The 27,315-nt window shown below is 48.5% G+C and overlaps 5 protein-coding genes across 5 annotated transcripts; 2 read left to right on the top strand and 3 right to left on the bottom strand.

The window, feature by feature from the left end:
- Positions 1 to 3,129: 3,129 nt before the first annotated feature.
- LOC128299269 (fatty acyl-CoA reductase wat-like) lies at positions 3,130 to 5,160 on the bottom strand. The gene is made up of 5 exons (XM_053035173.1): positions 4,930 to 5,160; positions 4,458 to 4,592; positions 3,661 to 4,385; positions 3,481 to 3,597; positions 3,130 to 3,397 (listed from the first exon to the last, which is right to left on the bottom strand). The coding sequence occupies exons 1-5, from the start codon at positions 5,158 to 5,160 to the stop codon at positions 3,130 to 3,132; spliced, it is 1,476 nt and encodes a 491-aa protein (XP_052891133.1).
- Positions 5,161 to 5,790: 630 nt separating this feature from the next.
- LOC128299791 (fatty acyl-CoA reductase wat-like) lies at positions 5,791 to 7,600 on the bottom strand. Its single transcript, XM_053035876.1, has 5 exons — positions 7,370 to 7,600; positions 7,147 to 7,281; positions 6,382 to 7,088; positions 6,198 to 6,314; positions 5,791 to 6,124 (listed from the first exon to the last, which is right to left on the bottom strand). The coding sequence occupies exons 1-5, from the start codon at positions 7,598 to 7,600 to the stop codon at positions 5,848 to 5,850; spliced, it is 1,467 nt and encodes a 488-aa protein (XP_052891836.1). The 3' UTR covers positions 5,791 to 5,847.
- Positions 7,601 to 8,345: 745 nt separating this feature from the next.
- Positions 8,346 to 10,184, top strand: LOC128299270 (multiple epidermal growth factor-like domains protein 6). Its single transcript, XM_053035174.1, has 7 exons — positions 8,346 to 8,467; positions 8,546 to 8,685; positions 8,771 to 8,906; positions 9,003 to 9,146; positions 9,225 to 9,542; positions 9,819 to 9,959; positions 10,019 to 10,184. The coding sequence occupies exons 1-7, from the start codon at positions 8,407 to 8,409 to the stop codon at positions 10,099 to 10,101; spliced, it is 1,023 nt and encodes a 340-aa protein (XP_052891134.1). The 5' UTR covers positions 8,346 to 8,406; the 3' UTR covers positions 10,102 to 10,184.
- Positions 10,185 to 10,587: 403 nt separating this feature from the next.
- On the top strand, positions 10,588 to 24,626 carry LOC128299266 (cytoplasmic dynein 2 heavy chain 1). Its single transcript, XM_053035170.1, has 15 exons — positions 10,588 to 10,624; positions 10,717 to 11,215; positions 11,280 to 11,410; positions 11,478 to 11,710; positions 11,784 to 11,883; positions 11,956 to 12,481; positions 12,566 to 14,075; positions 14,149 to 14,231; positions 14,290 to 18,701; positions 19,084 to 20,713; positions 20,779 to 20,949; positions 21,014 to 22,962; positions 23,031 to 23,311; positions 23,375 to 24,118; positions 24,185 to 24,626. The coding sequence occupies exons 1-15, from the start codon at positions 10,588 to 10,590 to the stop codon at positions 24,473 to 24,475; spliced, it is 12,597 nt and encodes a 4,198-aa protein (XP_052891130.1). The 3' UTR covers positions 24,476 to 24,626.
- On the bottom strand, positions 24,476 to 27,155 carry LOC128299267 (polyribonucleotide nucleotidyltransferase 1, mitochondrial). Its single transcript, XM_053035171.1, has 3 exons — positions 26,986 to 27,155; positions 24,924 to 26,916; positions 24,476 to 24,859 (listed from the first exon to the last, which is right to left on the bottom strand). The coding sequence occupies exons 1-3, from the start codon at positions 27,123 to 27,125 to the stop codon at positions 24,641 to 24,643; spliced, it is 2,352 nt and encodes a 783-aa protein (XP_052891131.1). The 5' UTR covers positions 27,126 to 27,155; the 3' UTR covers positions 24,476 to 24,640.
- Positions 27,156 to 27,315: the final 160 nt, after the last annotated feature.

Below are 27,315 nucleotides of genomic sequence, written 5' to 3'. Positions count from 1 at the left end.
TCGAGAAGTATTACACAAATTACACAATTCGCGATCACCACACCGCAAACCGCAACTTGAAACGATAAAATAAAATATCATACTTTTAGTTTTCAATATTCCGCGCACTAATCGACCAACACCGGCCAGGGAAGGTGTACCATGCGCTATGGCACGGTACGGGACTCCCTGCTGGCAGGCTCCTCTGTTTTTTTTTGTTTGTTACAAAGCCTTTTGTTTACTGTTTTCATCATGAGGCATTGGAATGCTGTCCAACAGGCGGATATACCCGGTCCCGGAATGTCCCGGTGGCTTGCAGGAAAACCGAAATCTCCTGTCCGTGTCCTACAAAAAGGCGATTATGGTTTTGCTCCCCCCCCCCCCCCCCTCTCCTCCCAACGGTCTCCAACGGCTCTTTGGATTTGTTCGATTCGCGATCACGCCTGACACCGACCTGACACTGATTCCGTCTCGGTCGTCTGACGGTTGGCCTCCATAACGGGTCACACAAACACACAGATCGGGGGCCCGGCCCCCGTACATCTGAGGCGCGCTTGCTGACCGGTGGTGGGCTCCACCCCCACCAACGCTCACCAATAGTACCCTGCCTAGCCCGGAGATCGATCGGATGATCGCGCAAATGATGATGCCAGTATGTGCTTTTTCTCATTTCACTTTTCCACATCTATAGCGCGCAGCAGCAGCAACCAAACATTAAAAAAAAAACTCCCCAAAACTGCGGCCACAACGCGGTTATGCAAGATGAGCTGGGTGCGATTGTTGCGAATTTAGCTGCCTGTCCCACTGGCGCCCTGTTAAGCTGTGTTTTTTTTTTGTTGGTGGGACTTTTTGGTGTACGGGCGCACCTAAGTGTGTGTGTGTGTGTGGTGTCTTTGTAACTTATGTTACTTACTATTTTGATATTTTTGTTTTATTTCTTTATCATCGTTTGCTTTTTGGTTTCACTTTTCTTCGTACGGGTTGGCCTACTATTGCTTCTCTCTTTTGTTTTTGTGTTTTAAGATATTCCCCCAGCCGCGGGGTTCACCCGCGCCACACTCGCTGCCTCGGTTGCGTGTGACGCACGTGCGTCCTCCAGTAGCGGCACATGTTTGCTCTCCTTTCGGTTATGCGTACATAAATAAACGCGTCACCGCGTACAATCAGCTGAGATGGGGACCGGGACCGTATAACGGCTGCTGGCTCCACACCAAAATAGACGCGGCAGAAAGGCAGCTACCGTGTGCACTGTAAGAAGAACACAGTGGCCAACGCAAAGCGATGCGGCGGTGCGCGAGATGTTTATTGTTCCGTACAATTAATGCTAACCGATGCACGCAAGCTGATGGTTTAATTTTTTCGTGAGCCTGGTAATGGTTCGAAATTGTTTGCACATTGTTTGTGTAAAATTAGTGTCGATAATTAGATAGTAACGGTTATTCCGTAACAGTAGTAACACTGTGGTGTGTTGTAATAGAGCCAGGTCATTATCAATAGTATCGTTGCTAAGAAGTAAAACACATTCCGTTCCGTAAATTCTTGTATTCATGTTTTTATTCAACAGAAGAAATAGCAAAGAAAAAGGGAACCTAATGAGTGGCAAGAAACCTAACAATCATTTCAAGACACACCAACCAAACCTAGCCGGACGTTACGAAATTTCACCTCCTTGCATACATTTAGGCGCTTATAATGGAACTCGTGGGAGAATCTAAACGATTCAAATATTTCGCGCTGCTATGAAATATTCTTGTATTTTGCACTTTAAAACTAAAGCAATTAACCAATATCTTACACTTGAACCAACGATGTTCATCGAAAGTGTTGGATAGAAATCGTTTAGACAGAAATACACTAAACTACATCGGAACCATTTATCTTATCAGTGCGAAGCGTTGGTCGACAGATCGGCTTCACCGTGTCTCATGTGTCTGTTTGTGGTTAACCGTGCTTGTCGTCGCCCTTTTTGATCGATGGATTAGTCATTGATACGATGGCAACATCGGTTATCAGTAAAAGCCATCCCAAAAGCTGACACACACTTTAACCACCGGCCAGCTGCAGTGACTACACCTCGTGCGATATAATATTCTGAAATGATGTCAGTAGGTATTTGGTATTATCTGTTTTTTTTTTCTCTACAAATACCAACTCTTATCATCCGAACACACCCTTGTTTGGGGCTTTTGATGGATTTTGGGTTCATTAACGAAGGAAGGAAAGATGCACACGTGACGTGAAGTTGGAACAGTTTGGGGGGATTAAATGGCGTTACGTTTTATTCGATAAGCGGAAGAGGAAGGAATTAATTATAAATAATGCTCTTGAATGTCGAGATACGAGAGCGGTAACTATTGTGTGAAGAATTATTATATGCGAGTGATTGTTTTATTACATTTGAGGCATGATTTAAAGTACTACTGTGCTACGGTGCATGTGGTGCTCTCAGTAAACTAATACAGTAGAACGTCTATTATCCGGGGCCTGATTAACCGGTGGGCGGATTATCCGTGAGCTAAGAAATGAAGGCTAGTAAAATAGGTTTGACTTTTATTACCCTCTATCCGGTTGGGCCGAGAATAAATTAAGATTTTTCTATAAAAAGTTTATGAAGTACTCTCTTGAAGTAGCACCTCTCTTCTTCCTCTTCAGTTATTACATGTACAATGCTAAAGGATCTGTTATTCGTGGAATTCGACGTTCTACTGTATATTCAATTCCCATCTAGAGTAACGTAAAAAGATCGAACAGATGATAACGATGATTTAGTTTTATTGTCAATCAGTGTTAATCTGGGGCGACCCGGTGGCATGATGATAACGGTGCCGGTATTCACACGAACGGACCGGAATAAAATCCCACCCGGACCAATCCCCCGTAGCAAGGACTTGACCATCCGGCTACATCTTAAAATAAATCGATACGGGCCAGGTGGTTCTAACGAACAAAAAATTGTTAATCTTTCATATATTGATCTTATGATATAATTTACAGTTGTTATACAGGTAAAATATTTGTATACGCTTAAAGGGTCCTTTTTCTTCATTCATTTTTGGTTTCACAAAAGATGGTTATGAAGATTACCCTAAAAAAACACACACATTGCATACTTTTAGGCGCAATGACCACAAGACGAATGCTGGAGATTATTTATACGTTTACATTGCTTCCTTTTTGCGTTTTCTGTCGCCTTCTAAGCTCTCGTCTTTCCAGCTCCAGCAACAGCCCTTTAGTGTATTGTATAAAATAGTCTTTGAACTCTATGCGATCAACGTCAAACTCTAGCAGCGCTTCGTCCTCTTTAGAAAGTAGCGATCGCATCCGTTTTACGTTGTCATTACGCGCCGTCCAGCTGTTGCAACGGAAATATTCAAGGACGTCGGCAAGCGTTTTGAGTCCTGAAACAAGCCGAACATTGCTGCGGGTGCAAAAACAAATTGTTATCAGATAAACTACAAAAAGGACCTTGGATCATGCTGATTATGCGGAGGGTAAACAAACCTTTTCGGCCTTCCGAAAAGTGACTGGATTATGTCTCCGATGTAAGCCACGAAATACATCCACCAGTATGTGATCGTCGATAGAATTTTCCAACGCGTTACCCGTGTGCGAAGAGTGCTGGAATGAGTTATCAGGGATGTCAGACTGCTGGCAGTACTTAACAATAGTCAGTAAACGCACCTGAGCTTGCGGCCCATTCGAGTTGGAAGGCCGGACCCAACAAGCTCAATAAACTGTTGCCAGGAGAAAGGGGTTTTGTCGAAGAAATAGTTATACACCGGCGGTTTCGATGCGTGCCGACCGAAAGACTCCAGTACACGATTGTCCTCGTGTCGCACGCTAATATCGCAGGCAGCAGTAATCATACCGGCAATGCAATAATCCACCGGTGTCAATGCTGGACATGCGGACGGCTCACCGTAGTACCAGAGCAACCGTTGTTTCAGTATGGGGATGCATAATCCTGTGATACCTTGTATGCAGTCCACCCAACCGGGGATCGGTTCCTTGTAGCTCGGTGTGACGATCGGTGGACGAAAGATCCCGATCGGCAGATCCGCAAACTGCTGCTGTATCATCACCTCGGTGCACTTTTTGCTAAACGAGTAATTGTTCGGCAGTGGAGCTATCAGTGCCGGCATCAGTTTGGCTTTTTCCGACTCCGTCAGTGGTGCAATGATGCGCCGAATGTTGTCCCATCCACCGAACCGTATGTCGTCGTACACGCACTCTTCGATGTGGGATCGGTCGCAGTTGGAGTAGAATGTGGAGACATGCACGATCGCCTGCAGGCGCGATGCGTTCCGAAGCAAGCCGTACAACCTTTCGGTGCCCGTGACGTTAGTGTCCATCACATGTTGAATTCCCAAATCAAATCTTATTGAAGCCATAACGTGGAACACAACCTTTGGTGATAAAGAAGATCAGTTGTAGATGCTTTTTTTCCTATCGCTTTGAAGATCGCATCACCGTCCTACCTGAGTTTCGTTCAATATGTCAGATTTGTAAGGTTCCTTCACAAAATCCGGTGAGGAAAAATCGGTCTCGATTGCCACCAGCTTGTCGAAAATTTTACTGGGTTGTGATACAGACGCTCGGATGGTATCAAATATCTGCAGAAGAAAGCAAATACCACGCACTGCAATTAAAATAATTGCATCTGTTGCAACTTCGCGCTTATTCATTACATCAGTTATGAAGCACGTGATCGCAAAACTTTCAACACAGTTAGACGAACTTATCTCACCGCTCTCAAGGACGCGACAGACACGGTTGCGCTAGAGCGCCTGCACATGAACCGCAAACCTGTTTCATATATCCTTGCCACATCTAACGAACCGTGCGCCAGTGAACGCAAACGAACCACTGCTTATGAGCACCCAATTTCCACATACGGCAATCAACAAGTGCGCCCAGCAGGTAATTATAATATCCCGAAACAATACTAACCGGATCACAAACCATTTGCTGCAATCGTTGTGTGGGGCTAACGCTCCGCTTTTCACGTATGAGTAGAATGATTTTCTTCACAGCAAAGCTGCGCAACAATTTTTCCACCAACACTTTGCCGAGAAATCCCGTGCCACCCGTAACCAGCACAACGGCATCGCGATAAAAGTCCGACACGTGTAGTGTTTTATTTTTGCCACTGGCATTTTGCCCATTTTCGTTGGAATTCATTAGGATGGGTTGGATTGTTTGCAACAGTAATATTTAGGCTTAAGTTAACTTGATGCACTGGTGGAGCACAACGGCACACCGTGCTGAGCACAGAACAGAACTGGAAACGATGGGTTGTGCAATGCAACTGGAGTCAACTAATGCTGGTAACACTCAAAAAGCAGCGATATAGCTATATGAAATTGTGCAAGTGTTCGCTACTCATGTTACCCTTCGTTTCATAGTTCAAGTTCATGTTCGGATATTTATAAGGCGTTGTGAGGTGAGTTACAGGATTAGCTACGTAAACTAAACATAAACTGCGAATGGAGTGATGTACTGCTTCCGAGAAATATTCAACGAACACTGATAAACCGTGCTGTCAAGCGTCTACGCATCTGTGTTTTTCCATCTGTGTCTACGCATCTGTGTTTTACCCTTGTGCAAAGTCAATAGATTTTGGTAGGGCATCTAAAAACTATACATTTCGAACGAATGGTGGAACTGTTATGTTCTAACAATTGTTAAACACACAGAAGTACTGAGGATACTCTTCTATTTCGAATGTTCAATCCAATGCAGGCGCGTCGCCTGAATGCAATAAAACGATATTTTGTAGACTTAAGATGATTTAGTTCTCAAAAAACACGCTGATCAGTTGAATAAATATTTAACAATCCAACAAAATCACAACCCGTACGATGGTGCTCAGTTGCGCTTGGCCGGCGACTTCAGCGCCGACTTCCGGTACTGCTGTCTGCGGTGATTTTTTCTCATCAGCTCCATGGCGATACCCTTGGCGTATGATTTGTGGTAATCTTTCCAATCGATCCGTTCGCCATCAAAGTCAAGCCGCTGCGCATCATCCCGTGAGAGAAGCGACAGCATCCGCTTCACATTGCTGTTATCCATCGTCCACATGTGCAATCGGAAGTACTCGACGGCATTGGCCAGTGCGGTGATGGCGGAAACGATTTTCAGGTTACTAGAAGGTGGGGATGAATAACAGGCGGATTAAAAATGGGAATTCCTGATGCGATCTAGCAGAGATCCTTTACCTGCCACGCTTTCCGAACCAGGCTAATATTTCATCGGCAGCACGGGCTTGCAGTGTCAACAGCCACAGTAAGATTTGGGGAAATATTTTCCAAGGACTGATGCGATATTTAATGCGACTGTAAGGCAGATGAGAATCAGTGCTGAATGTTACAAACCATCCAAGATATGTTAAGTTGTTTCTACCTCAACCATCGATCCAGTGGATTTCTCAGGCCAGAACTAACGAGCTGCGCGAGATCACCGAAGGTGAATCTGTTCTTGTCGAACGTAAAGTTGTACACCGGGACCGGCTTCTCGACCGGTAAGATCGTACACTGTCTTCGGTAGATATCGCACGCAGCTGCCAACATTCCCGAAACGGTGTGATCCACAGGTGACATGAACGGTTTCACGTCCGGATCTCCATAGTACCACATGGTCTTACCGAGCACTACCGGCACACAAAGCCCGGTAGCACCGTGGAAGCAATCGACCCAACCCGGTTCCGGTTCCCGGTAGCTCGATATTACGATCGGTGGTCGAAAGATGCCGATCGGCAGCTTATCAAACTCCCGCCCAATCATTGCCTCCGCACACTTCTTGCTGAACACGTACGAGTTCGGCATGTCGCCCAGAACCAGCCGTGTGATGCGCTCCTTTTCACCCTGATTGAGGCTCTTGAAGAAGTGTTGAATGTGGTCCAGACCACCGTACGGTACGTCATCGTATATGCGCTCCTCGATGTACTTACGATCGCAATTCGCGTAGAATGTCGACACGTGTACGATCGAGCGTAGTTCCGCCATTGAGCTGGCGAGCGCGTAAAGACGTTGCGCGGAGGTGACATTAATGGCGATCGCCTCATCAAGTACCTCGTTGAACCGGATGGATGCCATCACGTGGAAAACGATCTGTCCAAAGTTGAGTTTAATTAGAAATTGAAGAACCAATTGAATTGAAGACACTAACCTGCACTTCATTGCACAGTTTTGCCTTGTCCACATCGTCGACAATGTCTTCCCGCTCAAATGTAGTGTCCATGGCGACCACCTTTGCGAAGCGCTCCTTCGCATCCGGTACCGTACTACGTATCCTGTCGAATATCTGCAATAGACCAGGAGCAAACGATCAGTTTTGTTTTGTTGGAACTCCACCAAACTTCACGAAGTTCACGAAGCTTGAACACACTGACCGGTCCCTCCAGCATCCGCTGCAAACGATCCGTAACACTAGCATTTTCTTTGCGACGGATCAGCAAAAAGATTTTCTTCACCTCGAAACATCGGAGCAACTTTTCCACCAACACTTTTCCGATAAAACCCGTCCCGCCGGTTATGAGCACGGTAGCATCGCGATAGAATTCGGCCACATTCAGAGTACCTTCCACCATTGGTCCGGTATCGATTGTTTCAGTGTTCATCATTGTGCACTTGCGAACACACTTGCTATCTTAACGGCACGCTATCACTAGCACGGAATCTTCTTCCCCAAAAAAATTCACTGACATCCAACAGAGGCTACAAAAGCACTGACCAGAGCCTCGGTCCTGTAGCGAACCTTTATATCGGTCAGAAATACGGAAATAAAAGCGAACGTGTTTCCCACGTGCAACGCATCCCGACCTAGTCAGCACTAGGTTTGTGGGGCGTTTGTAGATCGATCTCCGTACGCAAGCAGCTCCTTCGGAGAAGAATGAGCTGTGTGAGGTTGTTGTTGAGGTTTTTTTTTTGTTGTTGCCCTACACCTTTGCCTATTCTCACGCTCGTCATTGTTGTCCCGTCCAGGCGCATGGTCACGCATGATCCGCTTATGAGCGATGGGCGGCATAGTTTGCGAGACGAGTAATTTATAGCCCTACTGCTCACTAAATGTAGCGAGGTAGTAGCTGCAACTGGTTATTTGCCTACCATCCGAGATGGGTGAGGAGCATTTAATGGAGCTAATTACTACATGATCGTGAGCTGCTGTGGAGAATTTTTAGGTGTTGATGTTTACAAATGTTGAATTAGATTTTAAAATCTGTTTGACACATCCAGCCCATATCGTCGATAGCGATCATTCGATAATGTCCCATAAACAGAGCGGTATCGATCAAACGATAAGAGTTTGATCGGTCATTGAACTCCCGAACGGTTTTTGTTCGATCGTAATCGATCAGTGTCGTCCATCGCTAGTGTCGCTAACGCATACCGGTCAGGCACGCAGAACTTTGCTGACGCGCGCTCCACAATGCAGCGATTTGTCATACTTCTTTCGATCGTGTTCGCTACGGATATTGCAAGATCCAGCAGTAAGTACATGGTAACCCTTCGTTACGCCCCAAAGGGCCGATAATTACTTTATGAGCTTGTTGTAAACCCACACACAGATCTTGTCGACTTGGCGTGCACGAGCGATCACGACTGTGAACCGTTTCGCAGTGCGTCAGTGAATTCCACGTGCGTACAGGAGCACTGCCGGTGCATTGACCTGGCACAGGACGGCAATGCCACCGAGTGTAAGCCGCTGGTAAGTAGCGTGACCTTCCTGTGCCATCCCTACCCCTAGCTGACGGATCGTTCGATACCTCACCTTCATCTCTTTCCCTTTGAAGGTTAACCGAGTTTCCAACCAGATCGGTGGTCAATGTCCGTGTCAGGTTGCGAATTCGTTTTGCCACGAGCAGACGGGCCGGTGCGTCTGCAAGGACGGGTTTCTCCCGAGCCGGGTGGAGAAGAAGTGCGTCCACAGTAAGTGTGCCATCGCGCGTGCCACCGCTGATGGAACCGCCTAACCTCACATTTGAACATTGTCCCTTCGCTCATTCGTGCTTTCCACTCACACAGAATCCGTACAGCTGGGTGGCGAATGTGAAAATAACGAGCAGTGCTCCAACCACGACCATTTCGCCGATTGTGACAGTGCCAAACAGGTTTGCCAGTGTCAGGAACACTTTATCATCTACGAGGGAGCATGCCGTTCGATAATAGGTTCGTCGCTAGCTGACCCGATCTATCGGCGCATCCTGTTGATGTGTGTTTTTTGTTCTTTTATTATCTTTTCTCCAGCGGTAGCTAACCTCACGAAGCCTTGTGACACCGATGGCGATTGTGCGAACGGGACGGCTAACGCGATTTGCCACACCGGCCAGTGCATCTGTGGCGTCGGGTACGTGACGGACGCAACCAACAGCAGCTGTCTGGCGGTGGCCGAGCTCGATCAACCTTGCAGCGATTCGAACCAGTGCATTGCCACGCTCGGGGTCGGTTCGATCTGCTATCAGCAGAAGTGCGTCTGCGATAGCAATCACTTCCAGTTTCCGCTCCACCGCACCAACGAAACGTCCGGTCAGCACCGGGTACAGAATGTTTGCGAGCGGAAAATCGGTAGGTTTGTTGTGCAGGTGGGTGTTGGTCTGGTGATATTTAATTACCATCCAGCGATGCTAAAGTTATTGCCTGCACCTAATGGTTTGGAGCCAATTTGAAGCATTCTAAGTTATGCGAGGGATTGAGATGAATGCGTAACAAAGTTAGACTGCTAATATGATGCAATGACGTTATGTGAAGTAATCGCACCTTGCGCGCTGATGAACTGATTAACATGCGATGCAGTAACAAGTCATTCTAATGATCAAACCTCTTATGTCTTGACCCTTGCAGTACACGGAGATAGTTGTAACGACGATCAAAACTGCTATCAATTTCACGTAGGACCGCACGAGCAGACGATGGAATGTTTCATGAACGCTTGCGTATGTCTAAGCGGGTTCGTCGAGAAGAACAACATATGCTACAAAGCCAGTAAGTTATATGTGTATTATTACAAAACAGGTTTATTAAAAACTCTGTTTATATTTCAGATTCCGGCACGAGCTTAGTCCCATCTGTTTTTCTCATGATCACTGTGTTACTGAGTGTTTCATCTCAAATTGCTTTGTCCTAAAGAAGAGGACATACATCTTAAAGTGAAACGTTTATCCGTATCTCGTCGATACTCGAATCTGTTATTAGTTATTTCGTATTATTTGTTGCTTATGTAAATAAAGCTTTAAAAGTACGTTTTCCTCACATTTTTCTCTTGATCGCAACAGCTTCATGCTTCACAGCACACATTGCAATATTATTCCGTTGCCCAGGGCAACCGATATACTCCCTTCACATGTCAACCACCTGTTGGTTATTCGGGCCCGGTTGCTGACGACCCCAAACACGTATGTAAACAAACTCCTCGCTATTCCACCATTGCTGTGAACCTTAACCTCCGAAACTGCGTCCTGGCCAACGCTCCTGGCATTGGTTTCCATGGCGATCTGCTAGGGACAACAGAAACAGTTTTCTTCAAGGCAGCGGTCCGAGCTGGACGCACGGGCATTACGCTGCCGAAAAATAAGTGTCCTTTGCAGATTGAAACTGATGTCAAAAGTCAATAATGTCCAACCGGTACAAATTCGTCTACAACGCGTGCGGTAAGTGTCGTTTGTCCGCCGTTGGTGGGGCCACGCTTAGTAGGAGCGTTTAAAAACTGAAACTGTTTGTCCGTCCACCAATTCACTCACAGTTGAGTTCTTCGGTGTGACGACACTGGAAAACGGTGACGTCATAAAGGAGTTCCTTGACAACGAGGATGTTACCGTGCTGGCGGCCGTTTCCGTGGACGGTGAAGTGTTGCTGCAAAACAGTGTGCCGGTGGAGAACCAGTACGGACTGCTGTTTTACAAGATACCGAACCTCGACTTCAGCGGTCACACCGGTGCGGCCAAGATTGGGCTGCTCACGCTGGAAGGGGGACTGGCCAAGTCCATCTACAACTCACTGCAGCGCGTGTTTTCACCGTACATACTGCGGAAATGTGAATATCCGGCGGAGATACGTACCTTGCTGCAGAATCTGCACTCCAGCCTGGGACTCTCGTTGGGGCTTACCGAGTCCGGCATTCTTTCGCTGCACGATGAGGTTAGCTTTTGGATGCACAAAACGAAGGCACTGCCGGTCAAGGCGGACCGGGAAGCGGCACGTTCGTTTGCAACCATTTTGGAACGGATTAGTCAACAGTTCGGGTAATGGTATTGATGTGCTGCTAACGATAGAATGGAAACATTGAACCACCTTCGTTCATTGCAGCGATAATGAGGCCATGAGTTTGAACAAGCTGGATGAAATGATCGACATTTGTCAGTCGGCGCTGGACGAGATATGGCGCTTGCCGAATCATTACCCGCAGAACCGAATGTGCAGCATCTTCGACATGATCTGTAGGTGTTTGTGCTGGTGGTTTTGCTGGAGTAAACTCCAAACTAAATTGAGCGTTTTGTCTTTTAGCCGTGCGGGTCGTCAATTCCTGTACGGAGCACCTGACCGAGCTGGATGTTTGGGACATTGGAACGGTTTCGTTGGATGACGCGATTGGGCATGTGAAGGAAACACTCGACTCCTGGATGCAAACCTTCGATTCGTTGACGCGTTTGTTTTGGCCCAACTGTGAGGCTCATCCTTGGTTGGGGGAACCGTACCGATCGAAGTTGTTGACTAAATTTCAAACACGATACAAGGAGGTACGTGCTTTCCCTATTCCTTTAGAGCTACTTACAATACATTAACTAAAATTCTTTTATTGTTTTGTTGCAGATATTAGAGATACGCCATGTGAAGGACCTGCTGTACGCGTTGTTCTTCGAAAGTGAAAAATACTTTCCACTGGCAAACGAAGTTGCCTTACCATTTCATGGTAAGAATTGTTCAGACATCCCATTTAATGCCATTTAATGCACACAATCCACTTTTCCCTTTTGGTTGATAGGTATAAACATTTACGATCTTACACCGCTCGGGAACAAGCGTTGGGAGACGGCAAAGGCCAAAATGGAGCACGCGCTCGCAAAGATTGACGAAAGTGCGGCATTCATACTGCAGCAGAAAATCCTCGAAACCGGTGACAATCCTCGCCACACGGTGATGGTGTTTAATCGCTATAAAGAGATTCTAACACGGCCGCTGATCATGGAAACGCTTGCCTCCGAGCGCAATCAAGTGTTTCGTGGCATCGATTCGATGATTCGTGAGTTGCGCGAGATGCTTAGCTCGACGAACTTCACCGAGAGCAACGTGACCCCGATCGTCGCCGAAACGCGCTGCTACCGGGTGGTGGAGGATGAGCTGGTACAGCTTGAATCGATCGTGAGCAGCCTGTGCCGTGACCGGGACGGACAAGCGGGAGCGCTGAAGCGTATTGCCGAGTTCAAGGAGGAAATGCAGGCTCTCATCCGCGGTAACTTTGAAACGTGGACAGAAAACTCCATGATGGCCATACGGGATGGTGTATTGAGGTACGGTAGGCAATTGCATTCGCGCGCGCACATACAATAAACTGATGGTCGATCATTAATCAAACCTTTGTGACGACATTGCAGCTTGCGAGAAAACCAACCCGTCGTGGTGTTTGACAAGTCGGACAATCAGCTCATGAAGGTGACGTTCGGACCGAAACTGGTCACCTTCATCGACGAGGCGCGCCATTTGCAGAATCTGGGACTGAAGCATTCGCCTGAAATTCTGCGCAACGTGTCCCATTCGATGCGGTTTGTTGCCCATGCCCGGCGGCTGCAGCAGGTAGCAACGTTTCACAATACCATCGGTGGCGTTATGGTGCCCTGCATCCGGCCGATCATGTTGAAAAATGCGATAGAGTTTTCGAAACTGGTGAAAAGTGAGTCCGTTTCCTGGGGCGAGGAAGAATCGGTGGAGCGCTACATCGAGGCGCTGCAGGAGGCGGTCAAGCGGTTGCTGAAGGACAACAATCTGCTGACCGGACATCACGAGCAAGCGCGTAAGGCTATTCTGAAGCTGATGGACACGGATCTCATCCGGCAGGCGAACGTGTGGAAGGAAGAGATGCGCAATTTACGTGATATCGTTGTGCACATGGAGCGTCAGGGATACGGCAATTTAAACCCCTTCAAGCTACATTGGGACCATCAACTGTACAAGGTGCTGGAGTACCAGTACATTGCAGGATTGCTAGATGTACATCAGAAGCTGCCGGAAATACACGTCGATCTAATATTTCGCCAGCAGCGGATCCAATTTCGACCCACGCTGGAAGAGATCCGTTCCAAGTACTATTCGCAGGTGCGACGATTCATAGAAAAACCGGTCAATTTTAAGGGTCTATCGGATCAGAGCGGTGCATTGTTTCGCGTGATGATCGACCGGAACTATCAGCACTTTGGCGTCATATACGAGAAGGCAGAAATTGTGTTCCGTCAGTTGCTGGAATTTCGCGACAGCTGGCTACCATTTGTGGCGCTAGGCATGGTGGACTTGGAGCAACTTTGCACGGTGCACTGTACGAGCTGGCAACACTGGGATAACAATTTCCGTGCCTGCAAGCGGTTCAGTCAACAGCTGGCCAGAATACAGGAGCGCGAGAAGGAGATCGATTGTTTAATTGTCAATTACGCCCCACTGTGCAGTGACATTGAAGCACTAAGCCGGCGCTACTGGGAAGCCTTGGCTGGTAGCCTGCGGACGTCCATTTTGGACAGTATAGCAGAGATCCAGGAGTATCTGGCGTACTCGTTCAACGTGTTGCAAAACATACCGCAGGATGAGCTGGGAATAGCTGAATCGAGTGCAAAGTATGAAAAGATCGTTCACGACCTGCCGAAAATGGGTGAGCTGATGAAGTCACTACAAGGAAAAGATTCTTGTTTAGCTGGTTGGTGTAAGGAACGGGTATCCGCCTTGGGAGGCATTCTGTTACAGTGGAACCAGCTGCAACCGCTGATTGATAATCATCAGACGCTACTGCAAGGCAGACTGGACATTATAAAGGAGAACATTCTGCGGCAGATCAATGAACTAAACGATGAGGCAGAAAAGTTCTCCATCCGGTGGGAATCAACTATTCGAGATTTAGAGGTAGGATTAAGGATTAAGTTAAATTATGTAAAGCATGACTTAGACAACAGCCGTTTTCCTTCACATTTTCTAGACAAATGAAAATGCCGACATGGCACTGTTCCGTGAACGACAAAGCCAATGGAAGCAGATACTCGGTAAACGAGAAACATTAAAGTAAGTCGATCCTCGAGTTTAAGAAATGCGTATTTTACTCACATTTATCATTATTTAGCAAACAAACGGAAAAGTTCAACATAACCGTTCCGAAGGAGTTTAGCGAAATCTTTGCCAAATTGGAGCACGACATTACGGAGCAGGGCAAAAATTGGGACATTTTCAACGAATTCCTGAACGACTACGATACTGTGGCGAACGAAGAATGGACAATCTATCGGCGGCGCCCGCATCTGTTGACGGATTTTATCGGTCGGTGGGAAAAGGCACCCGTTGGGCAACCGGTCAGTGTTGCGAGTGCTCGCATCAACTCCACGATCGAACGATATAAGGGCGCCCTGCCCGTACTGACCACACTGCAGTCGGATGCGCTGATTGAGAAGCATTGGGCAAAGCTATGCATGATGCTATCGATCGATTCCAAGTCACAGCACGATCTGTGCTTGGGTGATGTACTGGGAGCTAGTGACCGATTGCACGAGCAGGCCGCGGATATACAGGCCATCGTACGCAGTGCAGCATCGGAGCACGTCATACGGCAGGCTATTGTGGAGCTGGAACAGTGGAGTGCTACCGCCATGTTGAAGCTGATAGACTACACCGACTCGAAGGGTAATGCGATGAAGCTGATAAAAGACTACGTGGAGACACTGAACAAGATAGGCGACAATCAGTTTCTGCTACAGTCGGCGAAGAATTCCGCATCTTTCGAGTCGTTTTCCGATCAGGCGGACGTGTGGGAAGAGAAGCTTAACAATCTCGACTACATCGTGACGCATCTGAACCAGATACAGAAGCGTTGGATCTACCTGGAGCCCATCTTTGGCGTGGGCACGTTGAAAAAGGAAGAAGCGGTGTTTCGAAGCATCGACAAAAACTTTCGCTACATCATGAAGGAAATTGCCGACGATGCGCGGGTAGTTTCGGTGAACAAGATCAACAATGTGCTGTCGATCATCGAAACGTTGCAGGGACAGATAACACGGTGTCAAAACGCACTCAGCGCGTACATCAAATCGAAACGTAACGCTTTCTCGCGCTTTTATTTCCTGTCGGACGATGATCTGCTGGAGCTGCTCGGGCAGTCTTCCAAGGAGAGCATTGTGCAGAAGCACATTCGAAAGCTGTTCCCCGGTGTTTATCGTCTACTGGTGGAGGACAACTCTGGCAGGGTGGTTGGTTTCGCTAGCGAGGAAGGAGACGAACTTCGGCTGAACGATCCCATCGCGATCCAGGGTATACCCGTTGAGGATTGGTTAAATGTATTGGTGGAGAAGATTAAGGATACGTTAAGCACCTTACTTGTGCAGTGCCTGCAAGTGACGGACTCCTTCGATACCAGCACGATCGAGCGCTTTCCGATGCAGATCATTTGCTTGGCCAATTCCATCGCTTTCACCAAACGCACGGAAAAGGCAATCATTGGGATGCAGTTGGCAAACCTGAAACAGCATGTGCAGAATGAAGTTGCAAAGTACTCGGCGCTACTGCAGCACAGCGAATGTCAGCTTACCGGCATCAAGCTGCGATCGCTACTGATCGATCTGGTGTACCAGCAGACCACGGTCGACTACCTGCTCGCCCACAACGTGACAAACGTGAGCGACTGGTATTGGTTGCAGCAGCTCAAGTTCTACGCCGATCCCAAGGCAAACGTTACGGTGCGCATGGTGTACGCCGAGTTCCGCTACTCGTACGAGTTTCTGGGCAACTACAGCAAGCTGGTGTACACCTCCCTAGCGCACAACTGCTATTTGATTCTAACGCAGGCCATGCAGCTGGGGCTGGGTGGTAACCCATTCGGACCGGCCGGTACGGGCAAGACGGAGTGCGTTAAATCGCTCGGTGCCATGCTCGGTCGGTTGGTGCTGGTGTTTAACTGCGACGAAAACATCGACACGGCCGCGATGGCACTAATACTCTCCGGTTTGGCACGCTGCGGCGCATGGGGATGTTTCGATGAGTTCAACCGCCTCCAGGAGGCAACGCTATCCTCCATTTCAATGCTGATACAGCCGCTCCAGCGGGCTCTCAAAGACAAGCAAACGGAGGTTACTATGGGCGGCGAAACGATTCCACTCGATCAGCACTGCTGCGTGTTCGTCACGCTTAATCCGGCCGGCGAAGAGTACGGAGGTCGGCAGCAACTACCGCTCAATCTGCAGGCACTGTTTCGCCCGATTGCGATGCAAGCGCCACGACCCCAGCAGATTGCCCGGGTCACACTGTTTGTGGAGGGTTTCAAACATGCCGATCAGCTCGGAGCTCAAATAGTGGAATTGTTCGAGTTGTCGCACAAAATCCTTTCCCGGCAAAGACACTACGACTGGGGTCTGAGAGAACTCAAAGCCGTTCTGCTGGCATGTGGTGGAGCTCTCAAATGTGTAGAGGCCGATTCGCGTGAATTCCCACAAGAAGCGGCAGTGGTGGTGAATGTTATTCGAGCAAATTTGATGTGTCGACTCACAATATCGGATGCCAAGCGGTTCGATGTGCTGCTAACGAACGTGTTCCCGGGCATACCCATTGCAACCAGCGCAAATGCTGAACTGCGTGCGAAAATTGTGGATGCTTTCTCTACCTTGGGCCAGCAGCAGAACGATCGGCAGGTGGAAAAATGTTTGGAGCTTCACGCGCAGCTTCAGAAGCGTATGGGAGTGGTCGTCATAGGTCCTCCACAGTCGGGCAAAACGACCATCATCGCGCTGCTGAAGGAGGCACTGATAGCGCAGGGACAGATTATACGCATCCATACCATCTCGCCCAAATCGATGAACCGTGTGCAACTGCTCGGGAAGCTCGATCCTGACACGCGCCAATGGACCGACGGTGTGCTGACGTCAATGGCTGTTGCTGTTAATGCGGAAAGCCGCAACGTTACGTCGTGGATCATCTGCGATGGTGATGTCGATCCGGAGTGGATCGAAGCACTCAACTCGGTGCTGGATGATAATCGACTCCTAACACTGCCCTCCGGCTGGCGCATTCAGTTCGGCAGCAATGTGAACTTCCTTTTCGAAACACACGACCTCTCCACGGCATCGCCAGCAACGATTTCCCGCATGGGTATTATCAATCTGAATGCAGAGGATCTACCTTACCAGCTGGTTGTGTCCGGTTGGCTGGCCAGACACGCGCAAGACGATATGCTGAAGTCGTACTTCGATCAACATCTTTACCGAGCCATCGATTGGATTGAAGAACATCAGGAAAGACCGTCAGGTTATGCACTGGGGAGTCTTGCGCAGTCTGCCCTCGTTGCGATCGGGAGCGCTAAAAACGCGGACCAGTTTTGTGCCGATTTGCTGTGCGGACTGAACGGAGTACTGGACAAGTCGGCGAAGAATGCGCTCTCGAATCAGGTATACGCCTGGGCGGATATAGCGATTACGGACAGTGCGGTGGCCGAGTATCACTATTACAACAGCTTCAGGGACATGATCGAGATGTACAGCACGGATGACATTACCGGAGCTACCATCGAAAACGGAAGCTACGCCAACGTACTTGTCAGGACACCGCTGATGAAGTTGAATAGTGATTTGCTGAAGCATATCGTTGCTTCCAAAGAACGTCACGTGACGCTGCTTGTCGGTCCAAGCGGTAATGGGAAGAGTCTCTTACTTCAAACCATCGTAAGCGAGTTTAGTGGCTATCAGCTGGTTACGATCAATTGCAGTGCCCAACTGACCACCGCCAACATTCTCTACACGCTCAAACAAAACTCACTGATCGTCACTACCGTGAAAGGGAAAGAATATCGCCCAAACTTCTCCCGCATCGTGCTATACCTGAAGAACATCGATCTGTGCACGGTGGACACGTGGGGTACGTGTGAAGTTGTTGAGCTACTGTTACAGCTCATCAATCGCCACGGCTTCTACTCGGATGGTGTCGAATGGATAAGTGTGAGCGGTGTGCAGGTGTGTGCCTCGGTGACGGATCTCGAGAAGACGATGCTTTCGCCACGATTCCTCTCCATCTGCCGCCTGGTCCGTTTCGGTCAACCGACCGAGCAGGACATGGAAAGCATCGTTCGAAGCATTCTGCTGCCAGTGTACAATCAGCTGGTGAAGGGAACTTCACGGCTGAAGCTGCACGAGCTGGTACGCTCCATCATCAACGTGTACATGCGGATCAACAAACGGTTCCGTCACAGCGAGACAACACACTACCGTTTCACACCGAAGATGCTCGAGAAGTGGATATCGGGTCTGCTGTACTACACGGAGGAGAACTTCGGGAAGGCTCTGCAGCACGAGTGCTGTCGCATTTTTCACGATCGTCTAGTGTCGGCAGATGATCGGAACCAGTTTGGGGAAATTATTCGCGAAGAATTCCATATGCTGGAGCGGATGGAACGTGGTGAGCTGTTTGTGCCAAAAGACGGTGCTCAACGGCGCGGAGACATGCAGATGATATCGTTCGAACAATGGCGCAGTATGATTGACCACAGTATTGCAATTTGTAGTAAGTATCCTTGAAAAGTCATTTTGTGTTGTGTTGGGTAAATGTTGATTCAGATGCATGAATGTGAATGAATCTTTGTACTGCATGTATGAATCTGACTCTCTATTTTAAAGATTCATGAATAGTCAAAGATCCTCGAATCTTCAAGATCCTTCAAACGTCACGATGAATGACTCCTTAAGATGCACTTTCAAATTATGTTATGTATATAATCTGGCGGGTTCATGAACATTTGAGGATTCATTATACTTTCAAGAATCACGATTCTTTTGAGAACCTACTCCTGATTTCAGTGACTCCTCGCCAATGATTCATATGCACAACACTAGTTTTGTCTTAAAAATATTGCAACTTCACATTAATCTTCTGCTGTTCTTTCCAGATGCCGAGAATGTCCTGATAGACGTGCCAATGAGTAACGCTTTCTGCGAAACAATAGCAGCTATTTGCCGTGCTTTGTCACGACCCTGCGTGAATTTGGTAGTGGTTGGCAGAGCGGGATCAGGCCGACTGCAGGCTCTGTATACGGCTTGCACGATGCTGAACGTACGCGTAGCATTTCCTCAGATGTCACGCCACTACTCCATGGGCGAGTTTAACAACGACCTGAAGATAGTTATGCAAAACTGCGCTCTCGAGAATGAGCCCGTCGCCTTCTTTCTGCACCACGCCGTTGCCAGCTATCTACCGGATGCAATGAAAACCTGCGAGGCTATACTGGCCGGCGGGGATTTGGCTGACTTTTTCGGCGATGATTTGGAGAATATTGCGGCACCTTTGAAACCTCAAGCCGCACTGGAATCGTACCAGATGTCACTGGCGGCGTATTTTATTCAGCGCTTACGTTCGAACTTCCATCTGGTGGTGATCTTGGAGTCGGGATCGCCCGCCGTACGATCGTTCTTCGAACACTACCCCGCATTGCATCAGAAATCGGAAATGATATGGACGCTGCCGGAAGCCGTATCCAGTGCGGAAGGTTTGCGGACTTACCTTACGGTAATTGGAAAGGCTGGAGATGCAGTGCAAAACACCCAACAAGAACAAACGGCGATCGTTCCACTGCCGGTGTACTTTAACGATTTAATTGATTTGAAACTCTCCGACTGGAGCTCTTGCCCGTTGCGGCGTATCTATTTAATCCGCACGTACTTCTATCTGTACGGGCAGGAAAAGACCCAGAAAGAGCAGTACAAGGCAAAGATCCAGATCGGTGTCGATAAGCTGTCGGAAACGCATCGCGTGGTGGAGCAGCTGAAGCTTGTGGCACAAGAAAAGCAACAGGCTTTGGCGGAAAAGCGCAAACTGGCGAACCAATCGCTCGACATGATCTCCAACACGATGAGTTCGGCGAACGATAAGAAAACGGAGCTGCTTGAGCTGCAGCGCCAGGCACAGGAGAGCAGCGAGAAGCTTATCGTGCGGAAGCGCGCCATCGAAGAGGAACTCAGCCTGGTGGAACCAACGCTGCGTGAGGCAAGCGCTGCTGTGGGACAGATCAAAACCGAGGCCCTGTCCGAGATACGCTCACTGCGCGCTCCGCCAGAAATAGTACGCGATATCCTGGAAGGGGTGCTGCGCCTGATGGGCATCCGGGACACTTCCTGGAACAGTATGAAAACGTTTCTGGCCAAGCGTGGTGTAAAGGAGGACATCCGGTCGCTGGATCCATCGCGCATAAGTCCGGAAAATTGTGCGTCCGTTGAGAAGCTGCTGCAGGCCAAGTCGGAATCGTACGAGCAGCGCAATGCGAAGCGTGCCTCAGCAGCGGCAGCTCCACTGGCTGCCTGGGTTATAGCGAACGTCAAGTACGCGAAGGTGATGCAGAGCATCAAACCCCTCGAACGCGAACAAAATCAGCTGAAGGAAAACCTTGACAAAGCCGAATCGGACATGCAATCGCTGTCTAGTGGGTTGGACAATGTGAACGATACCGTGCGCAGTCTGTCCGAGCAGCTAAATGTGTACACGCAGGAGGCAGCCATGCTGGAGATTAAACTGGACGAAGCGAAGTAAAGCCAAACCGACTCGATCGCGGATATGTGGGCAACTATATTTAATACGCTTTTCATTGCAGAAACACACTGCACACGGCAGAGATACTAGTGCAAAATCTGAACAGCGAGTATACAAGCTGGAGCAAGGAGCTGGATGAATTGAACGATGCAATTGCACATCTCGATGGACGGTGTTTCATGACTGCGCTAAACATGACTCAACTTTCGCAGATGAGTCTTGATGAAAGAAGGTAAGTTTTGTAGCGTGAAGTCGTCAACATTCAACAAACAACGTTCAATCCTCTATCGTTTAAGGTCCTGCATGGCAAAACTGGCCGAAATAACGAATACCCCCGAGTTCAATATAGACCAACAGTTGATCACCAACCAAGACAAGATCATTTGGGAAAGTATGGGTTTAAGTGCGGATCAACAGTATCGCGAAAATGCCGCAATGCTCGTAAAGTTCCTTTCGCTTTCGTACTTTTCCACGCCCATTCCATTGCTGGTCGATCCGTCCGAATATGGGCAGCAGTGGTTGACCAACTATCTGACGTACCTGAACCGGACGTACGAGCTCACGAGCCAAGGTGCGGATCGGTTCGCCTACAGCCTGGAGCTGGCGGTACGGTTCGGTAAAATATTGATCGTTAAAAATGTGAATACCATACAGACACCGCTGCTGTCACTGTTCTGCACGGCCGTGCAGAGCCATTTCAACAAGAAGCTACTGCACGTCGGCAACAAAACGGTCGATCTGCACGATGACTTCAAGCTGATTCTGATCACACAAAACGAAACGCTGGCGCTAGAGGAGGAGGTGCGTGCGCAGCTGATGATGCTGAAGTTTACTACCACCACCGCCGGACTGACGGATGTGCTGACGTACAAATGGGTACACACGAAGCAGCCGGAAATCGAACGGAAGCGCACCGAGTTGCTGCAGGAAGAGGGTAAGCTCATGAAGGAAAAGCTCAACCTGCAGGATAAGCTACTGCAGGAACTTTCCTCAGCGCAGGGCGATATCCTCAAGAACGAACCACTGCTCAACACGCTAAACAGCATCAAGGGTAGCGCGAGTGCGATTGAGAAAGCGCTGGAAGAATTTACGCATGTGCGTGACACGATAATGGAGCACTACACGCAACGGACCGCGCTCAGCGAGCTGGCCGCCAGGCTGTACATGGGCCTCCGTCGGTTTTATGCGATGAACGTTGCCAAATATGTTGCGATATTTCTGAGCGTGATTGATAACGACAAGCACGCAGCCCAAGATGAGCTGTACCGGATACTGGTTCGAAGAGTGTTCTCGCTGCTGAGTCGAAGTATTCCCAAGGACGAACAGATCATCCTAGGGCTGAACGTATGCAAGCAAGCCTTTCCCGAGCTGCTTCCCGAGCGCGAATGGGAATCGTTTGTGCACAACTTCACCAACGTTGACGCTTCGACCGCCGATGGTCAATGTCCGGGTTGGATAAGATCAGAATTGAGCGGTAAAGTGTTAGCCCTGCAAACTTTGCACCCGGAACTTTGCGGCCGTCTTGAGCTGACGAATGAAACGGCCTGGAAGAAGTACATCGAAGCGGACGAAGCTGTTGCTCCCGTTTCTTTGACCGAGTTCCAACAGATACTGGTCGCACAAATACTCCGCCCAGATTTGCTCACAAAAACTATCCATCGATCCGTCCGCAACATACTGGGTGTGAAGGGTCTGCACAGTACACGGCCGTCGATTAAAAGCCTTGCGGAGGAGTCGTCTGCAGCGGAACCCCTGCTGCTGGTAACTTCTTCCGGGATGGATCCTTCGGAAGAAATTCGCGATCATGCGCGGCAGACCCCCGGTGTCGGGTTGATGAAGTACAGTGAGTTCTCCATCGGCAAGGGACAGGAAATGGAAGCGCTAAAGTTGGTGAAGGATGCGGCCAACACGGGCAGTTGGATCTGTATCAAAAACGTTCACACGGTACCACAATTCCTGACGACCACTTTGGATGATGCACTCAAAACGGTTTCGCTGGCGGATGGATTTCGGCTTTGGTTGACCTCGGAGACGGATCGCGACATTGGCGAAGCGTTCCAGAAGAAGTGCAACAAGGTGCTGTACGAACCGCCTGCTGGTTTGAAGCACAAGCTGAAATTACTGCTCGAGCAACACGCTCACAGCATTGGCACCAAAAAGAGAGATTACAAAACTATCAAACTGTACGTGGGACTGTTCCTGCTGCATTCCATCGTCCAGGAAAGGAGATCCTATATTCCGCAGGGTAAATACTGACGGGCATTCAAGGATTTGCCGAGCTGTTTTGGGTTTAATTCTATTATTTTTTTGCAGGATGGAGCAAGCGATATGATTTCTCTGATGCGGATCTACGCACCGCCATGGACATGATTCAGTACGTGGAAAATTCTGCTACCGGAAGTACCCAAAAAATCCCATGGCCTTTGGTACAAGGCTTAAGCGAAAAGCTAAGCTACGGTGGGAGAATTGATAATGATCAAGATTTTAACCGTTTAGAATGTCTCATACGAGAATTTGTCGATGAAAAGATTATGACCAGTCGCTGGCAGCCAATGTTTCTCAATATCAATGTACCCAATTCCAGCCACGTGGAGGTTAGTGGAAATTATCTAGCAAACCGCATCATGCTAAAATCTTTCCCTTTCGGTTATCAACAGGATTATGTGAAAGCGTTTGATCAGCTCCCGGATACAGACAGTCCAACGCTTTATGGTATTCCAGCCTCAACGAATGCCTCGCGGGATCTGATATTCTGTCGTAATACGCTGAAAATATTGCGTTCGCAGTATTTCTCCTCCGGAACTGTCCAGAACTTCGACAAACGACTTCGGCCCATTGTGAGTTTGTGGAACAAGCTGATCACAACGTCCAACAGTTCGTCCTCGTCCGGAACTGTTACGTCAGTGGTTGCCAAACTCAATGCCCATATCGAACGTTCACGAGACAGTACCGATCCGTGGATGATTTTCATCGTATCGGAATTGACGGTTGCTAGAAATCTTTACACCACGATCAGCGAAACATTCCAGGCACTGAAGGTTGTGTTGAAAGATGCCGGTCTACTGAACGCCAAGGATCGCTCACTGTTGACGACAATTTGCGACAATCTTGTGCCGATCCGGTGGCGCCGTGTTTGGAGCGGACCGAAGTCGGTTATCGAGTATCTGAGAGCGGTTTCGTTCAAAACGAACCATACAGAGCGAATGTATGGAATGCTACTCGAACGGGCTAGCATTGATCGCATCGATTTCAACCAGCTGTTCAACGTGGAAGCGATGCTGACGGCGCTGAAGCTAAGCCGATCTAAACAGGCGGCAATTTCCACCACGGAACTATCGCTGTGCGCCACGTTTGGTGTTGGCGTTTCGGCAAGAAAGGGAATATTAGTGGCATCATTATTGGTAAGAATTTCCTTTCAGAAACTGATGATAATTATTGCGCTAAACTTGTTTATCGACTTTACCCAGATTGATGGAGGTACTCTGAAGCAGAATAAATTAGCTATCCAACAATCAGCGTTGCAGCAAGGACCGGATGTTAATACGACCGGCGCGTTTGAACTTAACTACGAGCCACGTGAATCGCCAACAATTAGCAAAACATCCACGCGGGATGATGTATTGCCGGTGCCGCTATATAATAATATCTCGCGTGACGTACTGCTCTGCACGATAACGATGGATATTGCACCGGGTTTGAGCAAAACACAACTCATTTCCGCCGGCATAGCGTTGATCGTCCCGGAAAGCTATCAGTAGTAGAAGCAAAGTAATTCCTGCCTGTGCACTGTGCATGCTAGATTAACCCTTAAGGATACAATATGTACACATTTATTTCTTATTTCACTATTAGTCTTGACCTACCTACCATCCGGTACGGGGTTCCTTCATAGTTTAGTCGCACACGAAACCGAATGATAAAGACTAACTTTTCACATCATCCGCACCGTTGTTTGTTTGATTCGTGGCGGCAGTTCCACCGGTTGCCGCAGCAGCACGATCGAGATTCCGAATCATGGCAGTAGCAGGACCTTGCAATACTTTACGCGATAGACGCATATATCCCGATACCGGATCACGTCCAAAGTATTTAACCTGTATTTCAGTACCTACTTGCAATCCCAACGCTGATGGATGAGCGATCTGAAATAACGGTTAGTAGTTGAGCCTGGAGAAATCAAGATATTGTCCAAACACAAAAACTTACCTTGCGTTGATCGAGTTGCGAGTTGTGAAGAAGTGTCGGTGGCATCGAAGGATACAGCGTGACCATCACGCCCGTGTCTCGTAGCTCCACTATCCGGGCCGTATAGATGGCTCCAAATTCAAGATCCGGTATCTTTTCCGCTTTCAGCAGATTCTCAAGATACTCCTTGGCTTCGTGCATTGCTGCCTCGGATGGAGCGAATATCCGGAAGCTAGTATCATCGTCGGATGTTAACTGTACGCCAGTTTCAAGGTACAATCTTCGTAAATTGGTGCCACCGGGACCGAGCAGCTTCGAGCGTTGGTGAGTTTCGATCACCAATCGATCCGTTACGGGCCAGCAATCTTTCCGTACGGTACGTGTCGTACCGATCGTCTCGTCCATTAGGTCAAGAATCTTAAAGCGAGCCTCCATCGCTTTTTGTAGCGATTCCATTACCACCTTCAATGGTATGCCTGGCACCTTTATGTCGGCCTGTATTGCTGTCATGCCGCGCCGAGTACCAGCCACCTTCATGTCCATATCACCCATGTAGTCTTCAATGCCGAGCAGATCCGTAAGTATGCGATAGTCCTCCAAATGTTTCGTGTCGTTGTTTTCGTACTTGGTAATCAAACCTATCGCTACACCGGCAGCTGCTTCTTGCACCGGAACTCCCGCGTCCATCAGTGCCATCGAACCGGCACACACCGTTGCCATCGAGCTGGAACCGTTCGATTCCAGCACCTCCGAGGTAAGACGTATCGTGAACGGATGTTCGTTCGGAATAATTGGTAAGAGACCTTTCTCAGCAAGCGCTCCGTGCCCTATCTCTCGCCGTCCTATTGGTCCGATTTTCCCGGTCTCCCCCGTGGCGTACGGTGGAAATTCATAATGTAGGAAGAAATTTTTCGACTTCATACCGCTGTCGAGTGACGCGATCGGGTCCAAACGCAACGCACTTTCGGGAGAATCCAGAGCTACTGTACAAAACACCTGCGTCTGACCGCGCTGGAACAATGCCGAACCGTGCAGTGGTTTGTGTAGGTTTACCGAGCAGCTAATTTTGCGCAAATCATCAAGCCCTCGGCCATCGCAGCGACGGTTCTCCTCGAGCAACATCTCCCGGAACACACCCTTTACGAACTTGTTGAAAGTTTCGGAGATAACGCTGGGATCTGCGGTTGGATAGCTCGACCAAACCTTATCGATCGTATCCGTGCGCGTCTTGCTGACTGCCTGGTCGCGGCTAAACTTGTCGTGCGAAAAGTCGCGAAATATTTCCCTCAATCTCATCTCCGACATCGTCTGGACGGCGTTTTGAATTTCTTCATCCACCACTGGAAGTGGTTCGAGAGGTCGCTTGGGTTTTCCGTAAGTTTTTTGCAGCCGCTCGATGCCGTTAATAATGAGCTGAGCTTCTTTCGTGCCCTTTTTGATGGCCATTCGAAGCTCGTTTTCGTTTACTACGTTACCGCGTCCTTCAAGCATAACGACTAGATTTTGTCGAGTTGCCGTGACGACAAGATCGAGCATGCTTAGTTGCATTTCTTTGCGTGTCGGGTTGATGATCACCTCATTGTCGACGAGACCTACACGAACGGCTCCAACAGGACCATTCCACGGAATATCACTCAAAGCAAGCGCGGCCGATGCACCATTAATCGCTTGAACATCCGGTGGGTTTGCGGAATCGATCGCCAGCATATTGCAAACGATCTGTGTGTCGTACCGGAACTCTGCGGGAAACAAGGGCCTTATTGAACGATCGACTAGTCTTGCCGATAGTATTTCTTTCTCCGATGGGCCAAGTTCACGGCGAAGGAAGTTGGTCGGTATGCGACCGGCTGCCGCCGACTTTTGCCGATAATCGACCACCAACGGTAGAAAAGATGCATTTTGTGATTTCTGTTTAGCTACAGCCGTCACCATTACGGCCGTATCGCCTATCGTTACGACAGAACATCCATCGGCGAAACGTGCATACTTCCCGGACGAAATCTTTAAAATTCTCCTAAAAATGACAGCAGAACAATTAGTAAAGGTCTCATTACAAATTTTCCGTAATATCCCACCCACATACCCGGTACTGAGGGCTACATCAACTTCAGGACTTTCCGTTGCAGATGTAATGAACCTTCTCCGAGTAGTCCATCGTACGTGCGGTAAGAAATGAAACACTTTCCTTCGACAGTGGCCAAGCTTAACTATATTGTGTAACATTTTGAGCTAGAAAAGCCTTGTCCAGATAAAGGTTGATCACAAACAAAACTGTTTAGCACAAATTTATTCGCCGCCGCATTCTTCACGAAAGCCGGCTGTCAGGCGGAGGTTAATAAAAAAAAATGTAAATATTATGATATCTAACGTCTGATGGCGACTACTTGACAGCCCGCAATCAAACGTCTGATAG

The sequence above is a fragment of the Anopheles moucheti genome, chromosome 2, assembly GCF_943734755.1.
Source record: "Anopheles moucheti chromosome 2, idAnoMoucSN_F20_07, whole genome shotgun sequence".
NCBI classification, from domain to species: Eukaryota; Metazoa; Arthropoda; class Insecta; order Diptera; family Culicidae; genus Anopheles; species Anopheles moucheti.
This window is presented reverse-complemented; position numbering and strand designations above follow the sequence as displayed.